General features: G+C 36.2%; 1 protein-coding gene across 8 annotated transcripts in view; it reads right to left on the bottom strand.

Moving 5' to 3' along the window:
- Positions 1–23,626, bottom strand: part of TBC1D8B (TBC1 domain family member 8B) — a 74,599-nt gene extending 50,973 nt beyond the window's left edge. For 6 of the 8 annotated variants that reach the window (XM_057538183.1, XM_057538185.1, XM_057538187.1 and 3 more), the window contains exons 1-7: positions 23,348–23,626; positions 10,093–10,203; positions 7,543–7,661; positions 6,832–7,057; positions 5,877–6,117; positions 3,212–3,419; positions 2,385–2,552 (exon numbers count right to left, since the gene is read on the bottom strand). In XM_057538183.1, the coding sequence (XP_057394166.1) occupies positions 2,385–2,552; positions 3,212–3,419; positions 5,877–6,117; positions 6,832–7,057; positions 7,543–7,661; positions 10,093–10,203; positions 23,348–23,477 (1,203 nt within the window). In that variant the 5' untranslated portion in view covers positions 23,478–23,626. The remainder of the gene's footprint in view (positions 1–2,384; positions 2,553–3,211; positions 3,420–5,876; positions 6,118–6,831; positions 7,058–7,542; positions 7,662–10,092; positions 10,204–23,347) is intronic. The other 2 variants (XM_057538186.1, XM_057538188.1) reach the window with 2 other exon arrangements.
- Positions 23,627–23,896: the final 270 nt, after the last annotated feature.

Here is a 23,896-nt window from a genome sequence, read left to right as displayed (position 1 = left end):
ATTTCTGATTTCCTAACATTGAAATAAATCTACTCCACACAGCCTAATTTATATTATAGTTACAGAAAACATATTACTTTATTCTTATTAAGGCAAACAAACACCAGTTGTGTGCGTTAAACTATTATTCTTATCTGCATTATTGTGTAGGATAAGGAAGCCATTACTTCTAATTTAAAAAACTTAGAAAGATAGGGCTGGTTATGAGAACTAATGAAACAAGTATGTTTACATATACTTTGATAATCTGTAGAAGATATCTGCCCTTCTAAACACTTCAATGCATACATAGCTCAATTTCTACCTCTCCTTGACATTCTATAGTTCCTATGATCCACTTATAATGTAGTCTCAAAGCATCAAGTAAAGGATCTTTAGCAGTATTTTCCCTCTTAGGCCACTTTGCTTAAAATTAAGCTAAAAGGGCCCACTTTTCTTTCATTTAGTATAGTTTTGAAAAATTACCATATCTGGTAATATTTCTTGAGTATATGTGTTAATAAAAAAATTAAAAATTAATGTGTTTTCTAAGCATTTGATTAGAATTTTTCAAAACCTGTGTATGTACCCAGATTTTAACATAACTTAACAAAATGTGGAGAATTTTAATTGACATTTAAAAATTTAGACAGAACTGGTACATACGTACAATCCCAATTGTTTCTGGGAGCATTTGTTCTTTGTATCACATTCTGATGTACTCACAGGAAAAATTTCCTAGTCCTTCCTGTATTCATATTTAGATTTGTTGATTTAAACTTCTTTGAGATTTAGAATAAAAAGTCTTGTTGTTTGTGTAAATTTTACCAGATTTGGTAAAATTACAGAGTATAATTTTTTTCTTTTTGTTTTAGTATGCTAGGTATAGCTATAAAATAATGTAACTACAATTTGTCATTTAGAAATCAAATGGAACCAGCTCCTGTTTAACAAGCTCTCTCTTTACTATTTTAAAAAATGTACTATAAATAAAGCTAGACATATACAGATAATACTAAAACAAGTTAATATTCTTCCTCATTGCTAAGATAAAAATCTTCAGTGAAAATAGAATGTTATGACAATTTTTAAAAAATACATTTCCAACCACCCAGTATACCAACTGGTATTTTGTACATATCTTTATTAAAACCTTTAAAAATGGGTAAGAGAAACTAGAAAGCTTAGAACTTTGACATACACCTGCAAAGACAGTAAACATTTTGAAACAAAATCCTTTCTTAACTGCTGAGCATATCCAACTATTAGAGGGGCCTGAGAGTTTTCAGGGGAAAAAATTCTAGTTATTCAGGTTTAAGAGACACAGATAAATTAAAGGAGAAGGAAAGATAAGCAGAGCATTACATCCAACATACAGACTGAATCTGAAATGGACTAGGACAGAAAAACAAAAGTGAAATAAGCAAGAATATGGGAGCAAGACTGATCAGATTTTACTTATGTCCTCACATCAAACTATGGTATATCCTGGGTATATATTGAAGAGAATGAAAGATTAGCAAATTGGGGCAAGAAAACTCTTAATGGCCAACACGAAAGTTCTGTGTCTGGAACTGAGATACACATATTTTTTTAATTATGTTTTCATTGTGCTTTTCTATTATCAAAGGAAGAGTTAGTCTTGTCAATCCTGCATTCTAATTGACTTAGCATAATATTTTCAGTCTCTGCTCTGGAGAAAGAAGTAAAAGCCTCTATAATCCAATCCAAGTAAAATAATATAGCCAGTAAAGCCAATGTTGATTTTTTTCTTTGCATTTTTAATTAAAATATAAGTAGTTATAATGTGATATTTTATCAATCTATTAAAACATGAGATTCCTTGGCATTGAAAAAGAAAATTAATTTGCACTGAAACTATCTACATTTCCGTAAAAGACAAACATCAAAATCAGGCTTTTAATCACCCTTTGCCAAGAATATTTGCCTTCTCTAATATTTTACTAGTAAATAGATATGTCACTATTTTGCTTTGGCCTAGATTATGCAAATAAGGCTGACCTACTTGATGTTAAATAAAAAGATAGATTGTGTCTCTACAGCAATAAGAGGAAAGTCCTTTTTCAATGCCTCATTGAATTCTCAAATATAGTTTGAGTTGTTAAAAGCCATGTTATGTGAAAGTACAAGGTGTGTATATATGATAAATAGCAAATATAGTCAAGAAAGATCAAATGATAATAATTTTTTTAAAAGTCTGAATTCCTAAAAGAAGATAAAGTCCTTAATTCTCACTTCGGCTTTATGATGTGCCTTAGAGAATATAATTTAAAAAAACTCAACCTAAGTATAAATAGGAAAGGTACTATGAATTCCTTTTGAAAGTACGGACCACACAAAACACAAACCTTTTTATCAAAATGACTTGATTGCTAGATACTTACCTCTGTGCTAATATCGTGATACTGAGTTGAAGCTGCCCCGCACTTGAGCCTGAGTTTTGCCACCAATTGCTCAAATTCTTTAACTTCACTGAAGCGAAAAGCTGTTTTTCCTTTGATGCTAATGATGACAGATTTGCTGGAATCATTTGTCTTATCTATAGCTAAGACCTGAGGGATGAAAACATAAATGAATCGCATTTTCCCTTGTTACTGACAAGGTCAGGCAAAATGTGTTTAGCTTATTTTTTTGTGGCTACAAGTTTTGGTCTGTGGTAGGGCTTAGTAAGAAATAGACTTTGGGTACTAGTTGTACCACTAATACAAGCAACCTCAGTGCAAGATATTTCACTTCTAAAGGAAAAGGTTTAACTAACATATAACCTTTAAAAATGACAATACAAATGTAAAAATTCAGTGCCGCAATAGGGACAATTGATTTCTGACTTACACAAAAGCTATCAATTCTATTCTTTCTGACCATGGGTATCAAATATAATAGCATAAATTTTGGTATCCATGTCATAAACATCTGAGTGATCATGCTCCATGTTGAGTCATCCCAAACCCTTATCTTGTTTATTAATTTTTAATTTTTTTCTTTTTTCATTTTCAGTAAGAGCCATAAGGCTCTTATCCTAGTACTCTTATCCTCAGGAATGGTACTCTTATCCTGAAGAATATAACTGGACTTAAAAATGATTATTTAAAATTACTAAAAGGATGTTGCATATTGAGTTTTTAATAATTTACAGAATTAAAGGGTATTTTACTCTGTGAATGGTAACATTTTTGAACTAAAAACTGATATGTAACTAAATTTGTTTTACCTCTCGTAATGGAATGATTACACTACATAGATTGCCATCCTGGCTAGCAAAGCAGATATAGTTTTCTGAGATGCACATTTTTCCATGAGTGTTGAAGTGGCTGAATGGTACCCATAAGAAACATTCATGTACTTCTTTCAAAGTCTCTTCTTTGGGCAGCCTAAAAAAAGCATTAAACTGCTCACTGTGTGCTCGATTTTCCAGACCTCTATAGGAAAGAAAAAAAGGGGGGGCTCAAATGATGACTTCTAAAGTATACACATGTCCATACTGATTAATCTAAATGAACTGTAAAGCAGAATGATTAAGCACTACATGCTATGCTCTTCAACAAATTATGAAATGGAAGAAACACTGATTCCTAACCAATTTATTTTGTTTGTTCTCTTTTCCAATTTTGTATTATTATTAGTAGATTACAATGCACAACAGTTAGAGATGATGTAGGTCTTCAAACCATCTATTAAAGGGTGATTTTCTGGAAGATTACTATATTATTATATATTCATAATATGTGAATATGGCTAAAATCAATCTTGGCAGACAATAATTTTTACATCTGGTTATCAGAAAATCAAAAGAGCTACCCAGTTCAAACAAAATAAAATAATGAAAATTTATGGCATCAAAATTTAGATGGGAAGACTAGTACATAAAAATAATATTAAAATTAAGTGAAGCAAAAATGTAAATGAATGTTTAAAAAATTCAAAAGTAGAGGCAAGATAAAACAACACTGCTTGCACAGTATTGGGCACAGAATGGGTGTCAATAAACACAGATGACTTGTTAACTGATACATAAGTATATAAATAAAAAACAATTGCTTAAAATAGTACAATTTTTCTAGAGGCACTAAACACTTGTGCTAAGCAGCAATGCCATCTGGGGTAGTGAGTAAATTATGCAAGTTCGAACTCAAAGCCAACAAAGTTAAAACTAAATTTATCCTTCCAGCATATACTATTTGAATATGTGGCAGTTCACAATGTCTTTCAAAAGTAATTCTGATAAATATGAACAAAGAGCCACATTAATTTTTACCTCACTTAAATTGTAATTTGGTGGGCTATTTCACTATTATTTAAAAGGATAAGGACTTTTTACATGAATGAAAAGATGTCCATGATACATTATTTTAAGGGGGAGAAAAAGCAGATTGTAAAATAATATGTGATGTTTAGATCCCCTCCATGCTTTTGGAAAATATTTTTAATTCATGCATTAAAAGGCCTGGAAGGATATACACTGAATTTAGCTATTGTAGTACATATTTGTAAAAACAATAAGCCAAAGCAATAAAGATACTCCAGTTTATAAAAAAGTCATTTGGAAACTAAGTCCAAATAAGCTATTGTTCTTTTTAACTTACTAGAAAAAAGGATTTAGATATATACAATTTTCAATAGGCTCTTTTAAAACTGCACATAGACGAAAATGAATTTCCTATACCTCATTTAGATACAGACTTGGTAATGAATAACTCATTGATAGATGGCCTTTTAGAATATTTTAAGGGAAATAAAATGGCTAAAAATGTTTGTTTATGGTGGCCAATCAAAACAACCTACAAAAACAAATGCCTCACTATAACATAACATAAACTGTATTTTTAATCCTTATAGAGTTCTATTTATAAATCATGTACACTGGGACCTAATTTTGGTAATAAGGTGTAAAAAAATTCACCTCGCTGATCTATTTCCAGAAAAGCAGGAAGGCTCACAAAGGAACCCTTATGTATATAGCTTTTAGGAATGGTTTAAGAATAGGCAAGAGGAACAACTGTACCCGAGTTAGGGCTATGTAGCAATCACACAACCATCCAAGTCACTTGTTCTGGTCTATCCATAGGACTGCAGCTTAGGTTTGTCTCATTTACACTTTCCCATACAGTCTATACCCTCATCCTTCTTGCCAGAAGTGGTTCTCACTAGCTATTTCTGGATCCTCTCCGCCCTCCCTCCCCTTTGGCATGCTCAGCTCACTTCAGTCAACTGTTCTGAGTGTTGAGTAGGATGAAATGGCTCTGGTCAGTTTCAGCAAACCAAATATAGTGGCAAACAGCTACCAGACAGATACTTCTGATGCAGGCATTAATAATGATTAACATTTATCTAGTGCTTTATATTTTACAAAGTGCTTTCAAACGTTATATTGCTCATTCCTCACAAGTGCTCTCTGAGGTACAAATGACCGCTGAGAAAACTGAGGTCCTGAGAGATTATGACTTGTCCCAGGGTTGCTCTACTCTCATTCTGAAGCGCATGTTCCATTGACTCTACTAACCTACCCTTTTAATAAAAAGTGAAACTGTCGGCGGTGGGGGGGATGGTGGGAGAGGGAAATATTGGGAGTTTGGGATTAGCAGATGCAAACTATTATATATAGGATGGATAAACAACAAGGTCCTACTGTATAGCACAGGGAACTATATTCAATATCCTGTGATAAACCATAATGGAATGGAGAGGATACTATTTGTGAAATGCACATGAATAAACTAAAAAAACCCACACATCTATGATTACTTCAAAGAAAAACTATCATATAACATAGAACAATTAAATTTTTTTAAGAACAGTTAACTTTTAATGCTATTCAATGCTACCATTCTTTGGTCAAACAATACTTAAAAAGTAAATATTAATTAAGCTTTGAATACCTTTTAGTAATTTGTAGAGGATCATCAAGGATTGGGTCATTATCAAATGTTTCCTTATCAAAAATTCTTTTTATAGCATAGTTTGCCAGCTGTTCCATAAGAAGGTATGTTTGGTTAATATGCAAAAACATTGAAAAGTAGTGATTCTCTCCTTGGGAACACACATGAATACTCTCTGTCAGTATGACATTTGAAGTCTTTTCAAGTTTTGAGACCGCATCCCAGGAGATAATGAGTTTTACTGCAAATAAGAATTATAAGCAGATATGATTAAATTTCTCAATGTTGATTCATATTTATCAATCAGGTCTTTCAAAACAATAGTTAACCACTTGAAAAATGCTATGAACAACTAAAATATTTTAGAGTTCAAGATATTAGTTAAAATTTTGAAGCATAACAATGAACATACAATAATTGGTGATCCTAGGAACAGATATAATTTTAAATAATTTTTAATTTTTTCTGATTCGATATTTAAACCTGATATTAAATTTGATATTTCAATTTACACAATTATATAACCATTGGTGTAAAAGCTATACATGTGCTATGAACAGTACTGTTTGATTCTTCTTTGTAGCTGTGAGCCATTAGGTACTATGATTACTATATGTATATTGTATGTTTAAAACAAGTATTAAAACATAGATTAAAGAAAGTAGGTAGTTTAGAACAAGTGAAAGAAAGGAGTCACATGCTAGATCACCATCATCATTTAATATTCATTTGTCTCCCACAATATGCAAGGCATTCTATACACAATTCTAATGGTTCTTATGTTAAACAACCAGTCTTAAAAGTATTCTTTCCCTAGATGAAGTAAACTTTTTAATGTACAGTTTAATTACCCTTAATATCTATCCTATTACTTTATATGCAACCTAACACCACCACAGAGTTGATAGGTCAGTCTGCAAGTTCAAAGTCACAGTAAGCAACAGAAACCACTTACTTTCTGATCCCAACAAAAAAGAATAGAAGCTCAGAAAGTTGGTGCTAAGATATAGCCAGCCCTGACAAGGAACCCGTCCTTTCCAATAACTGCACGAGTAATAGGTCACTAACTTTTCCTGCTCTGGTAAACCAAAACATTTTTCAAATTTCAAAAGGGCTTCTCGAAATTTCTCAGGGTCATCTTCTTTTGCAAAAGAATGTTTTCCCTCTTCAGCAATTAATCCCTAAAGGAGACAAAATATTTTCTGAAAATTAGTAATTACCTACCAACAAAAATATCTCTCACATATTTAAACAATTCATTGAATAAAACTGTACACACACACACACACGCATGTGCACACACATCTCTTAGGACAGAGGTGAGCAGATTTTGTTTAATTTTTTAATTAGGCTTTTTCTAATGCCTCACAAGGAGCTACCACAAATAGAGGTGCTAAATATTATTTTGATTGAGTGAAGGGTTCATTCAAGCTGCAAACTCAAGAGATTCTGAAATGAAAATATCCCTAATAGCACTCACAAGGGCACCAAAGACTAACCGCTAACTTTACAATGTCTTTAGTTCTGATTCTGATATTCATATACGTGATTCTGCCAATTCTGAAAGGTGGCAGTAAAACAATGACCTGCCATGCAGCTTCGATCCTCAAATAAGAGGGTCAAAGACTTTAGTATTCCATCTACAAAATATATCCATGCCACTTACTCTTATCTTTCCTTGTACAAAATTAGTAATGTCTTCATTAGAATCAAACACAGACAAGGTCTTCATGATATTTTGTTCTAACCATTCCCAATGTTTGGTTATTTCTTCTCTGTTGGCTCCTGATTCATAATAAAAGAGAATGAAAGACTCAAAGAAAACTCCACACACAAAAAACTGCTCTTGATATTTATAAGCTTAGTTTTAAAAGAAATAAAATTATATTTGCTCATTTTCAAAAATGATCATCATAAAAGAATAGGGGTACTACATTTATTCTCTATTTCATCACTATATGTGGGTAGGAACACTATAAGCAGAAAGAATAAAATATTTAAGGAAAGTGGAGAAAAGTAAATACAACTCATGAGAAAAGATATAAAATTCTGAAAACAAGGTGCCAGTAACTGGTGCCTACGGTAACCAGTTCTTTTAAGAGAATATATAGAGTAGCAGAATATAAATATACATAATGTAATCTTTGGCCTTCAAATAATACAGTCAGTACTGTGCCTATCTGTGTGACTGAAAACAGCATGCACATGACAATCCTATGCACACTGTGTAAATGTGGATTTCAACTGTGGCAACTCTATCTCAGAAAGTATGAAGCCTTTGCTCAGAGTTAACTCCTTCATTAAAAGGTCTAGTCAACTTAAAGAAATTTTATGAAAGAGGTTAGAAATCCTGTAGCAAGGTTAAATCCTTGTGACCTCCTGCATCAGTGTTAGGTGGTTTATTGAGGGTCAGACTAAATACTACATTTAGCTCTGGGTTGCTTTGGCTTGAAGAACATTTCAATATCTATCAATTTCCCCCTATAACCCACAGACCTTTAAGATCTCTCTAGCACTGCAGATTATACAAATCTCATTCAAAAGAAATATCCTGACTTCTAAGTACGTTTTTTGATATATGGAGAGTGATACATTAAAAAATTTATTGACACTGCAAAATCGCCTATTTCCTACAGTTCAGTTAGAATTGTATTCATGTTTCTCAAGTCATCATACCATGTGTAATATCTTTCTTTAATGAACAACAAATAAAAGCCATGGGGAAATTTTAAGGCCTTAATTTTGGTCCTTTAGGTATAAAGAAGCTTCATTAGTAGGTAACTACTATATTTCTGTATCAGGTTAATTTGGGGGAATAAGTTGTATTATCATCCATTTTTTTTAAGTAAAAGGGATATTTTTTTATAAATAATTTCTACCAACCAGATTTAGAGTTGAGGTTATAGACATCTCATGATGTCAGCAGGTGTAATATCTTCTTCATTTGGTTAAAACAGCATTCAATTTAAAAGAGCCGGGAGAAAACACTCACCAGAAACACTAAAGGAAGTTTAGAGGGAGATGCACAAAACAAGCCACACATCTTAAAAAATTAATTGTATGCTGTATGTTCACACATATGAACTGTCCAGAAATTGACAGGCTTTTATTTTTTTTAAAAAGTATGTATACTTAAAAGAAGAGGGGGGAGAAGAGAGAAAGAATGAGAAAAAGGTAGCCTTTCAACATTAAAAAAGCCACAAATCTCGGATTCTAATTTAGACCAACATTGTAATGGCATCATAAAAGAAGTAAACTGTCACTGTATTTTTTTTTTTAATTTTGAGTTTCTTTGTTAGGAAGAACCATCCTAATTCCTTTTCTACCACAAAAGATATATGTGGAAGCATCTGAACCACCCCAGCATGGATGAATATGTAGCATTACGTGTAAGATATCCCTTCATACTTCAAGGATATGGTGCCTTTTGCGAGAAAGTTAGTGTGTAACTAAAAAAGGTTCAGATTTTTAGGCTTAAATTTTCTTAGGGATCAGCCTTTAAGTTTTGAACTTGATTCTCCTCATCTGAGTTATTAGAGATGAAACAAAGTACTTCATGCGGGAGGTTCTCATCTTCCTAGCAGTTGGGTTAAGCAGGAGAGGTATTGGGTTGGCCAAAAAGTTCATTTGGGTTTTTCCATAAGATGGTATGGAAAACCGAAACGAACTTTTTGGCCAACTCAATAAGTTGAAGAAAGGAGTCATACAGCAGTAGCACTAAGCAAAATTTACTCAGAATCAGCACTGCTGGAACACATGCTTTAGGTCCCTCACATTAATGGATTTTTAAAAAATAATTTGTAATCCTTCTTAAATAAAAAGATATCTTTCTAGTCTCTCAAATAGAGCTGCACATTTAACTCGTTTCTAAATCAAAACAACTGGGGAGATTCTATTCCCATATAAGTCATTACAGAGTATTGAGTAGAGTTCCCTGTGCTATACAGCAGGTCCTTACTAGTTATCTATCTTATATATAGTAGTGTATATATGTCAATCCCAATCTCCCAATTTGTCCCTCACCCCCCCCCCGTTTCCCCCTTGGTAACCATAAGTTTCTTTTCTACATCTGTGACTCTATTTGTAAATCAACTATACTCCAATAAAAATTAATTTAAAAAAAAACAAAACAACTGGGGAATATAAGTAAATTTAAATATTCAATTTCTTAAGATCCTTATTTGTTTGAATTCCATGTTTTAAAAATCATACTCACCACAAGCAATTGACAGGTAAACTTGAGAATCTGGTGTCTGGTGTAGGATGCGAAATGGAGCTACTTTAGCAGTGGAGTCTAAGACTGAATCAAGAGTCCCAACCAGAAGCCCTATTGTAATAAAGAGACTGTTGAAACAAGGATTTTACAAGAGATAAAATCAATATCGCTTCATATGACTAACAACCAATGTTTTTTTTTAATTTCTAGCCCAAAGCTTCCTTATAGAGATTTTTCTTAAAGAAAAAATATACTCAGGATGAAGAGATTACGCTGCTCCAATGTCAGTAGTTCTTGAAAATATTATCTTTCAATAAAAGAATAAGTCAGGTTCAGTTGTCTAAACCTCATGATATATTTGCAGCACTTATTTACCTCCTTTACAAGGTTGTGTATAGAGCAGATAAGAATGTAGATTCTGGTACCAAAGATTACCTAGGTTTGAATCCTGGCTCTGGTACTTACTTGTGTCAACTTGAGCCAGTTGTAATTACGTTTTCTTCATCCTCATTTGTAAAATAAGGGGGTAAAAATGGAGTCTACCACAAAAGGTTGTTGTAAAGATGAAATGAGTTATTATTACACATAAAACACTTAGCATATAGCAAAAGACTCAGTGTTAGCTAATACTATTGTAAGAAAACAATGGATATTTAAACAAGATAAAAAAAAACCTTGATTAATTAAAATGCTTAGGTAAGGGGAATTTCTTTTTAACATTTAATTTCTCAATTTGGAATTCAAGCCTTTGATCATTTAGCTTCAATTTAATTATCTGATATTTCCTACTCCTCCCTAGAATAAAGTTTGCTGTTTTCTTAAACAACTAATTTCTCCCTTAAAGTCTTTGCTAAGCAAGTCTCTTTTTACCTAGAAATGCTAATGCAAGTCTTGTAGCCCAGTCTGGCTAATCCAAATTCTACATTTTCTTCAAGACCCAATTCCCCTATGAAATCTTCACTGGCAACCCCAAGCAATTATGCCTTCCCTTTTCTCTGATTACTTATGGCACTTAAAGTCTATATGACACAACCTAGAATTCTGATTATTAGGCTAGTTATTACAACTACTTTCTAAGTGCTTCATGTGTATTTATCTTACCTCCTTATCTAGATTATTAGTTCTCTGGGGACAATAAGCATGTCTTCTACCTCTGGGTTTGTATCCCTAACTTTCAACATATTGCTGGACACAACAGGAGCAAAATTTGTTGACTTAACTGTATCAGTGAGATAGCTGAAATACATAAATCTACCTTCCTTTTCTGGAAGCTTTGATTGGTTGAGTGTTTGTTTTAGTTTATGAGGCATTCCTCTTTTACTTAGCATACAGACTTAGAAAAAATAAATCAATTATAAAACAGGCCTTTGGCTATTTTCCTATCTTTACCCACTTAAAAGGAGTTAAGACTTCAAGCAAGCTTTGAATGAGAATATAGGTAGGTTGGCAGATGTGAGGTAGGAAGTTTATTATAAGCATAGAGGGAGGTAAATTAGAAGAGTAGGAGATAGAACAAAGAAATAAAGAGAAATTTGGTTCAGCTGAAAGAAAAGGGTGGGAAAGTAGATGTAGGAATTGGTAAAAAGTAAAAATAGGGGTCACAAATGCAGCATAACATCAATTAGCAATCTTACAGGGGGTTTTGATAGTGGGGGTCAAGTATCAAGAAAGATTTTGGCAATCACAACACGTGCAGCTTATAGAAAGAAGAAATTATCTGGGACTTCCCTGGTGGTCCAGTGGTTAAGAATCCGTCTTGCAATTCAGAGGACGCCGGCTCGATCCCTGGTCGGGGAACTAAGATCCCACATACCGTGGGGCAACTAAGCCCGCGTGCCACAACTACTGAGAGCCTGCCTGCCGCAAACTACAGAGCCCACGTGCTCTGGAGCCTGCACGCCACAACTAGAGAGACACCCGCGCACCGCAAGGAAGAGCCCGCATGCCGCAACTAAGACGACGCAGCCAAACATAATAAATAAGTAAAGTTTGCATAAAAAAAGAAATTATCTGATATGAAAAACCTATACTATGAATTGAAGACTAAGAAAAAGAAATATGAACATCCAAACAAATATTATGAAAGAGACAGTACCGGGGAAGAGAGAATGGGAATGAAGAGGAGAGACAGAGGAAGTGATTATATATCAACTAATAATGAGGGAATTACTGAAGGGCTTGGAGATAAAAGGCAAAATCTATCACTTTCAGAGTGAAAAAGTGTAAGAAATTGGAGATCTGGCTAAGAGACCAAGGACAAGGTAAGAAAAGTAGAAGTTGGTGAAAGATAAAGAAATAAAAGTGGGAGCTAAACATATGCAGATAGCTTCTTCAGAGCAATGTAATTGAAATTATTCAGGAAATGGAAGAAAGGAGGATTTTCTCAGTTTGAAGATGGGAAAGTAAAAATACTAAAATAGATAAAAGAGTAGTAGTAAAAAACAACCAAAAGAGGTAACTATCTTCAGGTTGAAAAAATGGAATCAAGTGTATGAATGTCTGTTTATATAAATAAACATGCAATAACTTGACAAAACTGTCAAAATAAAGGAGTTCAAATAAAAGCATTCATTAAACACAGCACTGTTAAAGCTGCTGGATTTGGCTTCCAAGAATTTAACTTCTAAAAAGCTTTCAAAAAAATTTTTCAAATTTGCGAGGAAAATCATTTATTTCATGTTTACCACATTTTAAATAAAAGTAGCTCAAATTCTATTTCCTTCTTTATATACCCTAGAAAAAGCAGTATTAGAAGAATGGGAAAAAGAACAAAGAGGTAAAGAAAAGTTTGGCTCAGCTGAAAGTTAACAGTGGGAGTGTGGATGTGTGAGGAGGCAGAAAGGAGAGGCCACAGATAATCATTCCTGAGTAACATAATAACAATTAGCTCTTTGATAGAAAATTTGAGACTGGGGACAGATAAAGTGGTCAAAACCACTGGCAGGAAAGGTCATTTTTTTGCAACAGAAATGTTTGCAAGATTATAAGTGCTTTACACTACGTAGAAAGGAAATTGTTTGGTTTTTGTAAGTGCTTTAAATCAGGCAGTTAGTGTAAAACCATGCAACAAATAATTTGGAAGGTAGTGCTAGAATACATTTCTAGTCACTTGGGGAAGTCTTCCAGCGCATTAAGCTATAATCCTCATCAAGTCCCTGCAAGTCATTTAGGAATTAATATGTGCCACTGTCTGGGTTCTAAAAGTACAAGAAAACAAGCAGACAACTTTGGGTTGCTTTTCCATATATACAGAGGTTTATCACGTGACAGCCTGAATATCCAAGGTCATGAATCAGCCTACATATGGGAAGTTCTATAGCAATATTAAATTGGGAACAGAATAGATACGGTCTCTCAGCTGCATGACAGAACAAGAGATTTAAAAATATCAAGAAATTCAACTCATTCTTTGAATGTCTATAACTGAGTAAGGTATCAATGTTCTAGACCCTATTAAAGGTCTATGTGGTTTTGGTAGCATCCTGACATAAGTAGCAACAAACTCCTTAAGGAAACTCATCACCATAAGTGATGTGAAATACTTTATTAAATGACACAGCAAGATAACAAAAAAAGCAAGGTTCTGTGATTTTTAAAAATAGGCAATTTACAGGTAATGATTATTGTTCATGAACCAGTTATTTGGATGGATAGAGATAGAGCACCACTGATGTCAGAGGTGAAAAACACCCTAGCGTGTCATGTAGTCCAACCACCCATACATTCGTCTGCTCTATGGTATCCCTGATAGAAAGCCTAGCTTTTTCCTGTAAACTCCAGAGTTCTCCCAAGGCAGCCTATTGCATTGGTGGGAATTTCTACTAATTAGAAAGTTATTTCTAAAATATTTTATGGTTGACCCTTGAACAACACAGGGGTTAGGGGAGGTAACCGCCACACAGTCAAAAATCTGCATATAACTTCATAGTCGGCCCTCCTTATCTGCGGTTCTACATCCTCGGGTTCAACCAACCGCAGATCACGTAGTACTGTTGTATTTATTGGGAAAAAAACACCCCACATATAAGTGGACCTGCACAGTTCAAACCCCATGTTGCTCAAGGGTGAACTGTATATATCCAGATGTTATAATCAGGGCTGGCTTTATGAGCTTGTGGCCTGTCCATTAAGGCCTCATGCTCAGAAGGGCCCTGTGCTTGCTTAATACTCGACTGTCACCCATCTTAAAATTCTAAATTTTTGAACAAAGAGCCCTGCATTTTCATTTTGCACTGGGCCACACACATTAGGTAGCCAATCCTGGTTACAGTGGTTTTCTCCAGGCAGCAGGATGATGGGTGATCATTATTTTCCTTTTTACACCTACACATATTTTCTGAAATTTTTACAGTGAACATTTTTAAACCTTTAAGATAGAAAAATGAAGGTAATTCTTATATACTTAAAAAAAAAGAAAAAGGAAGGTCTTTCTTAGGATAAATAAAATGCTATTCAATACTTCCTTGCAACTTTGGGGCAATACAAAACATATGCTCTATTCAATATGATGGGTCTTCAAGTATTATTATTATAGTTACCTTGTCTCCCCTTGCTTATTCTTCTCCTCCCCTACCTTAAAATATACCTAGTTCTTTCACCAGTTTGTTGCATGAGATTGTCTGGGACTCATTATTTCTTCTATCATTCTCTTAACATACCTATTTGTCAAAGTCTCTTTTGAAATGTGTCACTCAAACCTGAATACCAGGTAAGATCTGAACAAATGCAGGTTTTTTATATTGTGGGCTACATGGTTCTATTAATGCAGTCAAAGATCATACCAGCTTTTTCAGTCCCTATGTCATATTATCATCATACTAAGCTTGTAATCAACTAATCCACTGTGATCTTCTTCACAAACATAAGCACCAACCTAGGTATTCTCTGTCCTGTACAGCTGATTTTTTAAAAAGCCTAAATGCAGTTTACATTTACCCATGATAAATTTTAGCTCACTGATTTTAACTGAGCATTCTAACTTGTCCAGATCTGACTCTTGATTTTATCTTCTATGATAGTGATTCTCAACCCTAACTGCAAATTTGAATCATTTGGAGGACTTTTAAAAACTCCTCAAGCTCGACTTTTAAAACTACTAAAGCCTGGAGATTCTAATTTAATTCATCTGGGACAGGGCCTGGGTATTCTGTTTTTTCCTTAACTTTGTATTATAAAAATTTTCAAAAATAGAATAATAAACTAAAACTTTTATGTGCATCACGTAACTTCAGTAATTATCTACATTTTGCCAATCTTCTATCATTAATCCCTCCTAGAGTATTTTAAAGTAAACCCCAGATATCATATCATTTTACCCATAAATACTCCAGTGTCATTTAGTTTATTTTAAAAGGTTCTCAGTTGAATCTAACATACGGCCAGTGTTGAGAAAACTGATCTATGGTATTAACTGTCCCTTTCCATTTTCAGACACCTACAAATTTGATAAACATTCCTTTTTTATATTAGGTTAATGATAATGATGAACAAGTAGGACCAAGAGCTGAGTGTTGGAGGAAGGGCCACTATAAAAGAGCCAAAGCTTGAAGATGGTACTCATTATCAATGTGCTAGTCTAGTACACTTTCATTTGACAAGTGGCTCTTTCTGCTGGTAAAGTAGATTGAGGACACTGTGTAAGGCAACACTGCTCTAGCTACAGAAGTCATTAAAATGAACTTCCTAATACAAACAAGATTTAATTTCCATTCGAAGTAAAATGTTAGATTATAATTTGGGGCCATAGAAATGATTACTGGAACTTTATAGTGGATTCTGTATCTTGTCTTAAGTTGCCGTATTTACAAAGTCAAACAAGTACACCTTTACTGAATTTTTTATAATCTCAAGTTCATTAAAAGTTGATGAACAAACTAATTAGTAAAATGACAACACACTTAGTAGGAAATACATTCAAATAGGAGAAAGTAGTGTTCTCAGTAGAGGTTGTAGGTTTTCCTGTTTCTACTGCTTTTGCTGCCAGTTCTAAGTCCTTAAAACAAGACTGAATGCTTATTTTACAATTATCCAATAGCCACAGCTGACATTTTGAAAGCTGCCAACTTTACACTAAGAGCTTTGGAAAACTGTTAATAAAAATAACTCTTTTGTCCTGTTTTCCCTCTCCCTGCATTTTTTTAAAGACATTTACTTGAAAACTAGATATACATAAGCTCTCCTTTCCTTCCCTAACTGAATTTTTTGTTTCATTAAAGGATTTAGAATTTTTTAAAGGTAAGTAACTGATGACATAAATGGCAGATTACAGTGTCATGGGGGTAAAAAAGCATACATGAATTATTAATCAAATCCAGCTATACTTCTAAAGATTAAAACATAGAGAAATATGAGAATTATTTCCATCTTTATTTACAGCACCTTAATACACTTCAAGACTTATGCATCACTGTACAAAATGAGTAGCCCTCAGAAAATTTAAAAAAATACAACATCTGAATTCCCAGGTGCAAAGCAAAAAGCAAGTGTGGCAGCAAATGAAAACTCATACATAGTATAGTGCTTTAAAATCATTATTTAGAAGAACTAAAGCTGGCCATGATTTTGGTTAGTTTAAAACAAGAGGAGAACTAATGATTAAAACTTCACTTTTTTATACTGGAGTGAGAGAGAAAAAAACAAGACCATCTAGGCGGGAATTGAAATGTCAGTGGAGACAAAAAACAACAAAGGTTTAATTCTCAGGTCCCTTTGATATTCTATCTCCGGTTTTCCGGGTTTTCCTCTTCTATAGAAGAGGACATTGCTCTTCAACAACTTTTCTGGTTGCTAAGGGCACTATATCTTGAGTCTCATATTTTCAACCACAAATAAATGAATCCGGAGTACTTGCTGTGTCCCCAACAACTGCCATCTTTTGCTTTTTCACTACCATATTATTCCTCCCACTTAGAATGTCCTCCCCAGTTCTCTCTACCAAACCACAGCCCAGATATTGTTGGTGCTGAGAGATGGCTGATTTAATTTTAAAAAACAATCCAAACTGGCTTTTGGCAAGTTGCTCCACAGATGTCACACTGGGATTCTGCCACCAGAATACCACCTATTGTTATTAATCACTGCTTTTATGAAATCTTTGTATCATTTAACAGGACACTAGATAAGCATACTTTACACCAGATCTGGCCCTGGAAAATTGCTTTGGGAGTTTCAAATACTCCGCATGCATGACTATTTATAAGCCACTCAAACCAGGCTGATATTATTATTGACTACCCCAATAATTACATATTTTGCTTGCTTACTTGTTTATTATTTGTCCCACCAGATTATAAAGTCTGTGGGGGTAGAAACTATTTCTGTTTTATTCACCATGGTATACCAACACCCAGGACAGTAGCCAGCTACTACCCATTTCCCTGCTTCCCTTCACAGTGAAATTCCCAGACAGAATTATGTATATTCACTCTGCTCCCAGATACCTGCTTGGCTCATATACTCTAGTCCCTCTGGTCTCTGCGCATAGGTCACCTTAAAGAAGTGTTCCTACACCAAATTTATCTAAAATACCAATCCCCTTCCCCCTCTATTACTATACCTTACTTTTTTTCATATAGTTTACTGCCACCAGCCATATATTATTTGTTTATTTGCCTCCCTCAACTAAAATGTTAGCCCCATGAGAATGGGGATTTTGCTCTGCTCACTGCTGTTATCTCTAGCACCTAAAACAGTGCTTGATTTTTAGAAGACACTTGGTAATTATCTGTTCAATGAATGTATCTTGTAACATCACATTTAGGATTTACTCTTACCTGTTGTGCTCATACAGCAGCAGCAAAAGGTAAAAAACTGGGCAGATTTTCTAACATCAAGGTATTATAAAATCCATGTCACAGCTGTACAGCAACATGGTAAACATTATAGTGCCCTTTATTTTATTAATTTTTAGCTTACTTTACATCTATACTCTTTCCACAACTGTCCACCAGAAACACGGGCTTTCACCAGCTGAATCATTATTTCTTCTTCAGGTATTATGTTTTGAAAACTGTAACTAAGCTAACTAAAGTTACACATACTCTTCAATACCACTAAGACAAGTGATGCTTATATCTATAGAAGCACTGTTTGAGAACTTCTGGGTTTTGGGAAATTGTAGATCAAAAAGAAATTCTGTCCTGCTATTTTATTCTAATTGCTGTATATTATTTTGATTAAAAACCATAGATGCAGGAATTCCCTAGTGGTCCAGTGGTTATTACTCTGTGCTGTCACTGCCGAGGGCCCAGGTTCAATCCCTGGTTGGGGAACTAAGATCCCAGAAGCCATGCGGCCAAAAAGCAACCAAAAAAACCATAGATGCATTGTCATTATCATACCAAAATTCTTGAGTGATTAACTATGAGTGTGTTGATTTTGTAGTGATATCACTGCATATTGTATATACTCAATGTTACTACTCCAAATCAATTTCTATATACAACATGGGAAAAAGTAATTACTAGGGAAAATGGTACAAATATAGATCCTCATTTGGTCTTCGGGTAAAGAAAATGGCACTTAACATCTCATACCTTCATTAATAGATAAATGAACGTCAAATGTTTATATAGTTGCTCGCAGGTTTCAAAACTCATTTGACTCACATAACAATGCCATGAGATAGGGAAGATAAGTTTTGTTCCCATTTTACAAATGACAAAACAAAACCTTTACAAAACAATTACAACTGAATAGACACATAAAAATATTAAAGAAACAGGGAAAATAAAGGAAGCAGGGTGAATGGGGTAAGTGGAATCACTGGACTAGGTGGTGTATTCATGCATTTGTGGATTCTAGCTTGTAGTTGACTTATTAAAGAAAAATCTCATAGGGTAACCCCTGGGGAGGGCAAATCACACTGTGCTCAGTTCCCTCCCTGGGACATTTTGATACAGGTGAAATCAAGTAAAAAATTACCTTTAAAGATCTCTTTGAATGATATAATAAAGAACAACTCTGTAGGTTTTGAAAAATGAAGGATGGTCAGTATCATCACTTTTAAGTCTTGATTTTCTTTTCATTAGAACGACATCTACTTGACAGCAAATATTAATTTCCTACTTACATTATAAATCTCCAATATCTTAACCAAAAAAAAAAAAGAAAAGAAACCAACCTAATTGCATACAATCTACATCATTACGACTTTAACGTAACTCTTGAGGATTGAGGATTCAGGACCCTAAGGTAAACTGGAGTGGTGGTTTCCAGCCATGCTTAAGGGAGGAAAGACTCCAGCAGCAAGCAGGGGAGGGGAAAGGGAGAGAGAGCAGTGTATTACCAGGTATCTGAAGAAAGGCCCAAAGCTTATAGGTATGCAGTCAATAATCCTTCCAACGGGACAGGATAGAAAGCCCAGAGATAAACCCACACACATATGGTCACCTTACCTTTGAAAAAGGAGGCAAAAATATACAATGGAGAAAAGACAGCCTCTTCAATAAGTGGTGCTGGGAAAACTGGACAGCTACATGTAAAAGAATGAAATTAGAACACTCCCTAACACCATACACAAAAATAAACTCAAAATGGATTAAAGACCTAAATGTAAGGCCAGACACTATAAAACTCTTAGAGGAAAACATAGGAAGAACACTCTTTGACATAAATCACAGCAAGATCCTTTTTGACCCACCTCCTAGAGAAATGGAAATAAAAACAAAAATAAACAAATGGGACCTAATGAAACTTCAAAGCTTTTGCACAGCAAAGGAAACCATAAACAAGACGAAAAGACAACACTCAGAATGGGAGAAAATATTTGCAAATGAAGCAACTGACAAAGGATTAATCTCCAAAATATACAAGCAGCTCATGTAGCTCAATATCAAAAGAACAAACAACCCAATCCAAAAATGGGCAGAAGACCTAAATAGACATTTCTCCAAAGAAGATATACAGATGGCCAACAAACACATGAAAGGATGCTCAACATCACTAATCATTAGAGAAATGCAAATCAAAACTACAATGAGGTATCACCTCACACCGGTCAGAATGGCCATCATCAAAAAATCTACAAACAATAAATGCTGGAGAGGGTGTGGAGAACAGGGAACCCTCTTACACTGTTGGTGGGAATGTAAATTGGTACAGCCACTATAGAGAACAGTATGGAGGTTCCTTAAGAAACTAAAATAGAACTACCATATGACCTAGCAATCCCACTACTGGGCACATATCCTGAGAAAACCATAATCAAAAAGAGTCATGTACCAGAATGTTCACTGCAGCTCTACTTACAATAGCCAGGACATGGAAGCAACCTAAGTGTCCATTGACAGACGAATGGATAAAGATGTGGCACATATATACAATGGAATGTTACTCAGCCATAAAAAGAAACGAAATTGAGTTGTTTGTAGTGAGGTGGATGGATCTAGAGTCTGTCATACAGAGTGAAGTAAGTCAGAAAGAGAAAAACAAATACCGTATGCTAACACAAATATATGGAATCTAAAAAAAAAATGGTCATGAAGAACCTAGGGTCAGTATGGGAATAAAGACGCAGACCTACTAGAGAATGGACTTGAGGACACGGGGAGGGGGAAGGGTAAGTTGGGATGAAGTGAGAGAGTGGCATGGACATATATACACTACCAAATGTAAAATAGATAGCTAATGGGAAGCAGCCGCATAGCACAGGGAGATCAGCTCCGTGCTTTGTGACCACCTAGAGGGGTGGGATAGGGAGGAGCAACAAAGCCCGTGCGCCACAGCTACTGAGCCTGCGCTCTGGAGCCTGCGAACGATGACTACTGAGCCCACGTGGTACAACTACTGAAGCCCACGCGCCTAGAGCCGGTGCTCCACAACAAGAGAAGCCACTGCAGTGAGAAGTCCGCGCGCCGCAACGAAGAGTAGCCCCCGCTCGCCGCAACTAGAGAAAGCCCACGCTCAGCAACGAAGACCCAACACCGCCCTAAATAAATAAATAAATTTATTTTTTAAAAAAAGAAATCTTGGTTTATTTCTTCAAACACTCTCTTATTCTAAAGAGATGGGGCTAGAGTAAATGGGAGAGGGTAGGATAGAGATAAGAAACTGATGCAACTGATCCATGCTCTAAGAAAGCATGTCAAGGGAATTCCCCGGAGGTCCAGTGATTACAACTCCCGAGCTCTCACTGCCGAGGGCCCAGGTTCAATCCCTGCTCGGGGAACTATAATCCCACAAGCCGCGTGGCAAAAAAAAAAAAAAAAAAAACTACGTCAAATGAAAAACCAAACACAGAAAACAAGGAGTGATTATATAAAGAAAATTTGCAACAAGTAAAAAAACATTTACTACTACATAACAGTGATTTGATTCTCAAAAAGCTGATTTACTTATTAATTTTCAGGAACACAGTAGTTGTAACAAAGTGAAATACACTTCTTTGGTAGATGAGGCCAGGAGTACCAGAAAAATTCTGGTAAAGTAAGATTATGGGGAACCAAAATATTGTGCTGTAACACTGGGCTGGAAAATCTATTTTAAATATATTCCGATCTGTTCTCAACGGACTCAAGTGGGTAAATTGTCACTGGGTAATTATGACCATTGATTCTCAAGTTTTAATCTGGTAAACATATACATCTAATAAATGGAAAGACTCCTCTGCAAAATAACACTTGTAATTTTTGAGAATGAGAAAATGACAAAATGTGAAGTTTAATCAGGCAATTTTTGTTGCCGTATTTTCAAGAGGGCCTTTTCAGACGCTGGATAGGATGAATAGGTCATGCAAGATTTTTTTTTAAATGTCCCACAGAACCTCAAAATCCTCTCCACACTGCTGGGGTGTTGGGAAAAAAAGGAAACAACAGCACATGTTCATCACCATCTTAACAAAACACATTGATTTGGCTCCTGTTATCTTTCATTTTATCCTCTCAGCTCTGAGGTAGACACCATTTACCAGAAGGGAAAAAGCAATGTCACCTCCTCCATGAATCTTTACCCAACCCTTCAGTTATTTGGTTCTAATTACAATTTGCCTAGTTTAGTAGTTAACGGGTTATAATTATAATTTGCCTGGTTTGCTGGTTACTTCCCCCAAACCCGACCCTCTGCCACTTATCCAGATTAAGAGCACTTCGAAGGCAGGGAACTGAATGTTAATTATCTTTGTACCCTAGCATTCCATGTGGCACATAGTAGGCGCTTCAGGTTGAATACATGAAAGAATGTGTCGAATATAATTCAACAGGCGATTAGGATGGGACTAACATGCAGGTTTTGGGACTCTTCCCTCTTCCTGTTCCATCTCGCTGCTGATAAGCCTGGTTCATCACTTCAAGGCCACAATACCAAACTAGAAGTTGTCACGAAAAAGAGCTCTGGTCTCCCAATGACCAAAAGTTTGCATGCCCCTGCCCAAGACGACAGGTCTCAGACCAAAACTCCTTGGAGGCTTTAAACACTAGACCCACACAGAGTTCTTGATTTGTAAATCAAAGAAGTGAAGGCAGGATAGATTAGGCGGGAAGAGAAACTTCCGTTTGTTTAACTGGTTTGCTTACAACCTTGGTTTTGAAAGAAAGGGCATTTCTCTCTTTTCTCAAGAGAGAAATGAATTACGAAGGTTACTTTGAGAGGGGAGCCCAAGGATTGAAAACTTGGAGACAAAGTGAAAGATGCTAAATAGGGAGGGTTCAGCAATTCTGAGACCTACCCCTCACCCTCCCCCGCACTCGGACCCTCCCCCTGACTCCCTAACCTCTCATTTGATGCCGATTCCTCGAGACAGGATTGGAGCTCCTCCCTTTTTCCTCATCATCCCTCCTCCCACACAATTACACCTCCCACCCCCAGGGTGGCGGTCACCGATGGGGGGGAGGGGAGGGGCTGGGAGGCTTGTGAAAAAAGTTAAGTGCACAACTGCGAACTGGCCCGGGTCACCAGCCTAAATGCGACCTGTCCACGTCTAACGCTCGTCACCAGCCCCCTCCCCCAGGAAAGCTACAGGGCAGGTACTCTGCCTCAGAAAGAACACTTCCTTTACCCCAGATTCTTCCTTGGCTTCAGAAGGAACCCCTCCTCCCTTTCCCCGTCCCACCCAAAGACCGACTGCTGGTCCAGGGAGGCGTTCTCAGGACTCAGTGAGGACGACGGAAAGGTGGTGGCGGGAGAAGAACCCCAGTCCCCCCCGCCCAGGGTTTAGGATCGGGCGGCGGGCGGCGACGACTAACTGTGTCCCTCACCACCTTTTAAGTACCAGCGAACACGGCCCCGAGGCGAGGGGGTGAGGGGGATGGCCACAGCTTACCTGTGAGCCCCCCGCCGCCTTCCTCCCGGTAGCCCCGACGCCGCTGCAGCACGAAGTAGTCGTTGGACCTTTCCATCAGCCACAGCTTCAGCGCATTTTTCAGGAGCACTTCCTCGGGCTTCAGCCACATCGCGAAGAACTTTATGCCGCCCGGGAGCAGCGATCCAGATGCCCTCCTCACCTCACCCCTCCACCCGTTTCCTCCCCTCTACTTCTCCCACCAAATCTGCCTCAGGCGGCAGCCGCTCAGGTTCTGCTTTTCCACACTTCCCCCAACCCTCCCTTCTCTCCCACGTAGGCAGCGAGATTGCCAATTCCCTCCCACAGCGCTACCGCCCGACTGGGAAATAGTCCCGTTCCTTTTCCTTCTGGGAGTTGTAGTTTACTCCCCGCTTTTCTGTACTCAAGCACCTGGAGCGCGGGACTACACTTCCCACAATCCACTGGGGTGAGAACTGGGTGGGGGTGCTTTCAAAGCGGGTCCCGCCACCAGTTAAGTGGATTTTGCCTATGGAAAGTTTAAAGCGTTTTCTGGCAAATAAGTGAGCC

This window comes from Balaenoptera acutorostrata, chromosome X (genome assembly GCF_949987535.1).
Source record: "Balaenoptera acutorostrata chromosome X, mBalAcu1.1, whole genome shotgun sequence".
Taxonomy (NCBI): Eukaryota; Metazoa; Chordata; class Mammalia; order Artiodactyla; family Balaenopteridae; genus Balaenoptera; species Balaenoptera acutorostrata.
This window is presented reverse-complemented; position numbering and strand designations above follow the sequence as displayed.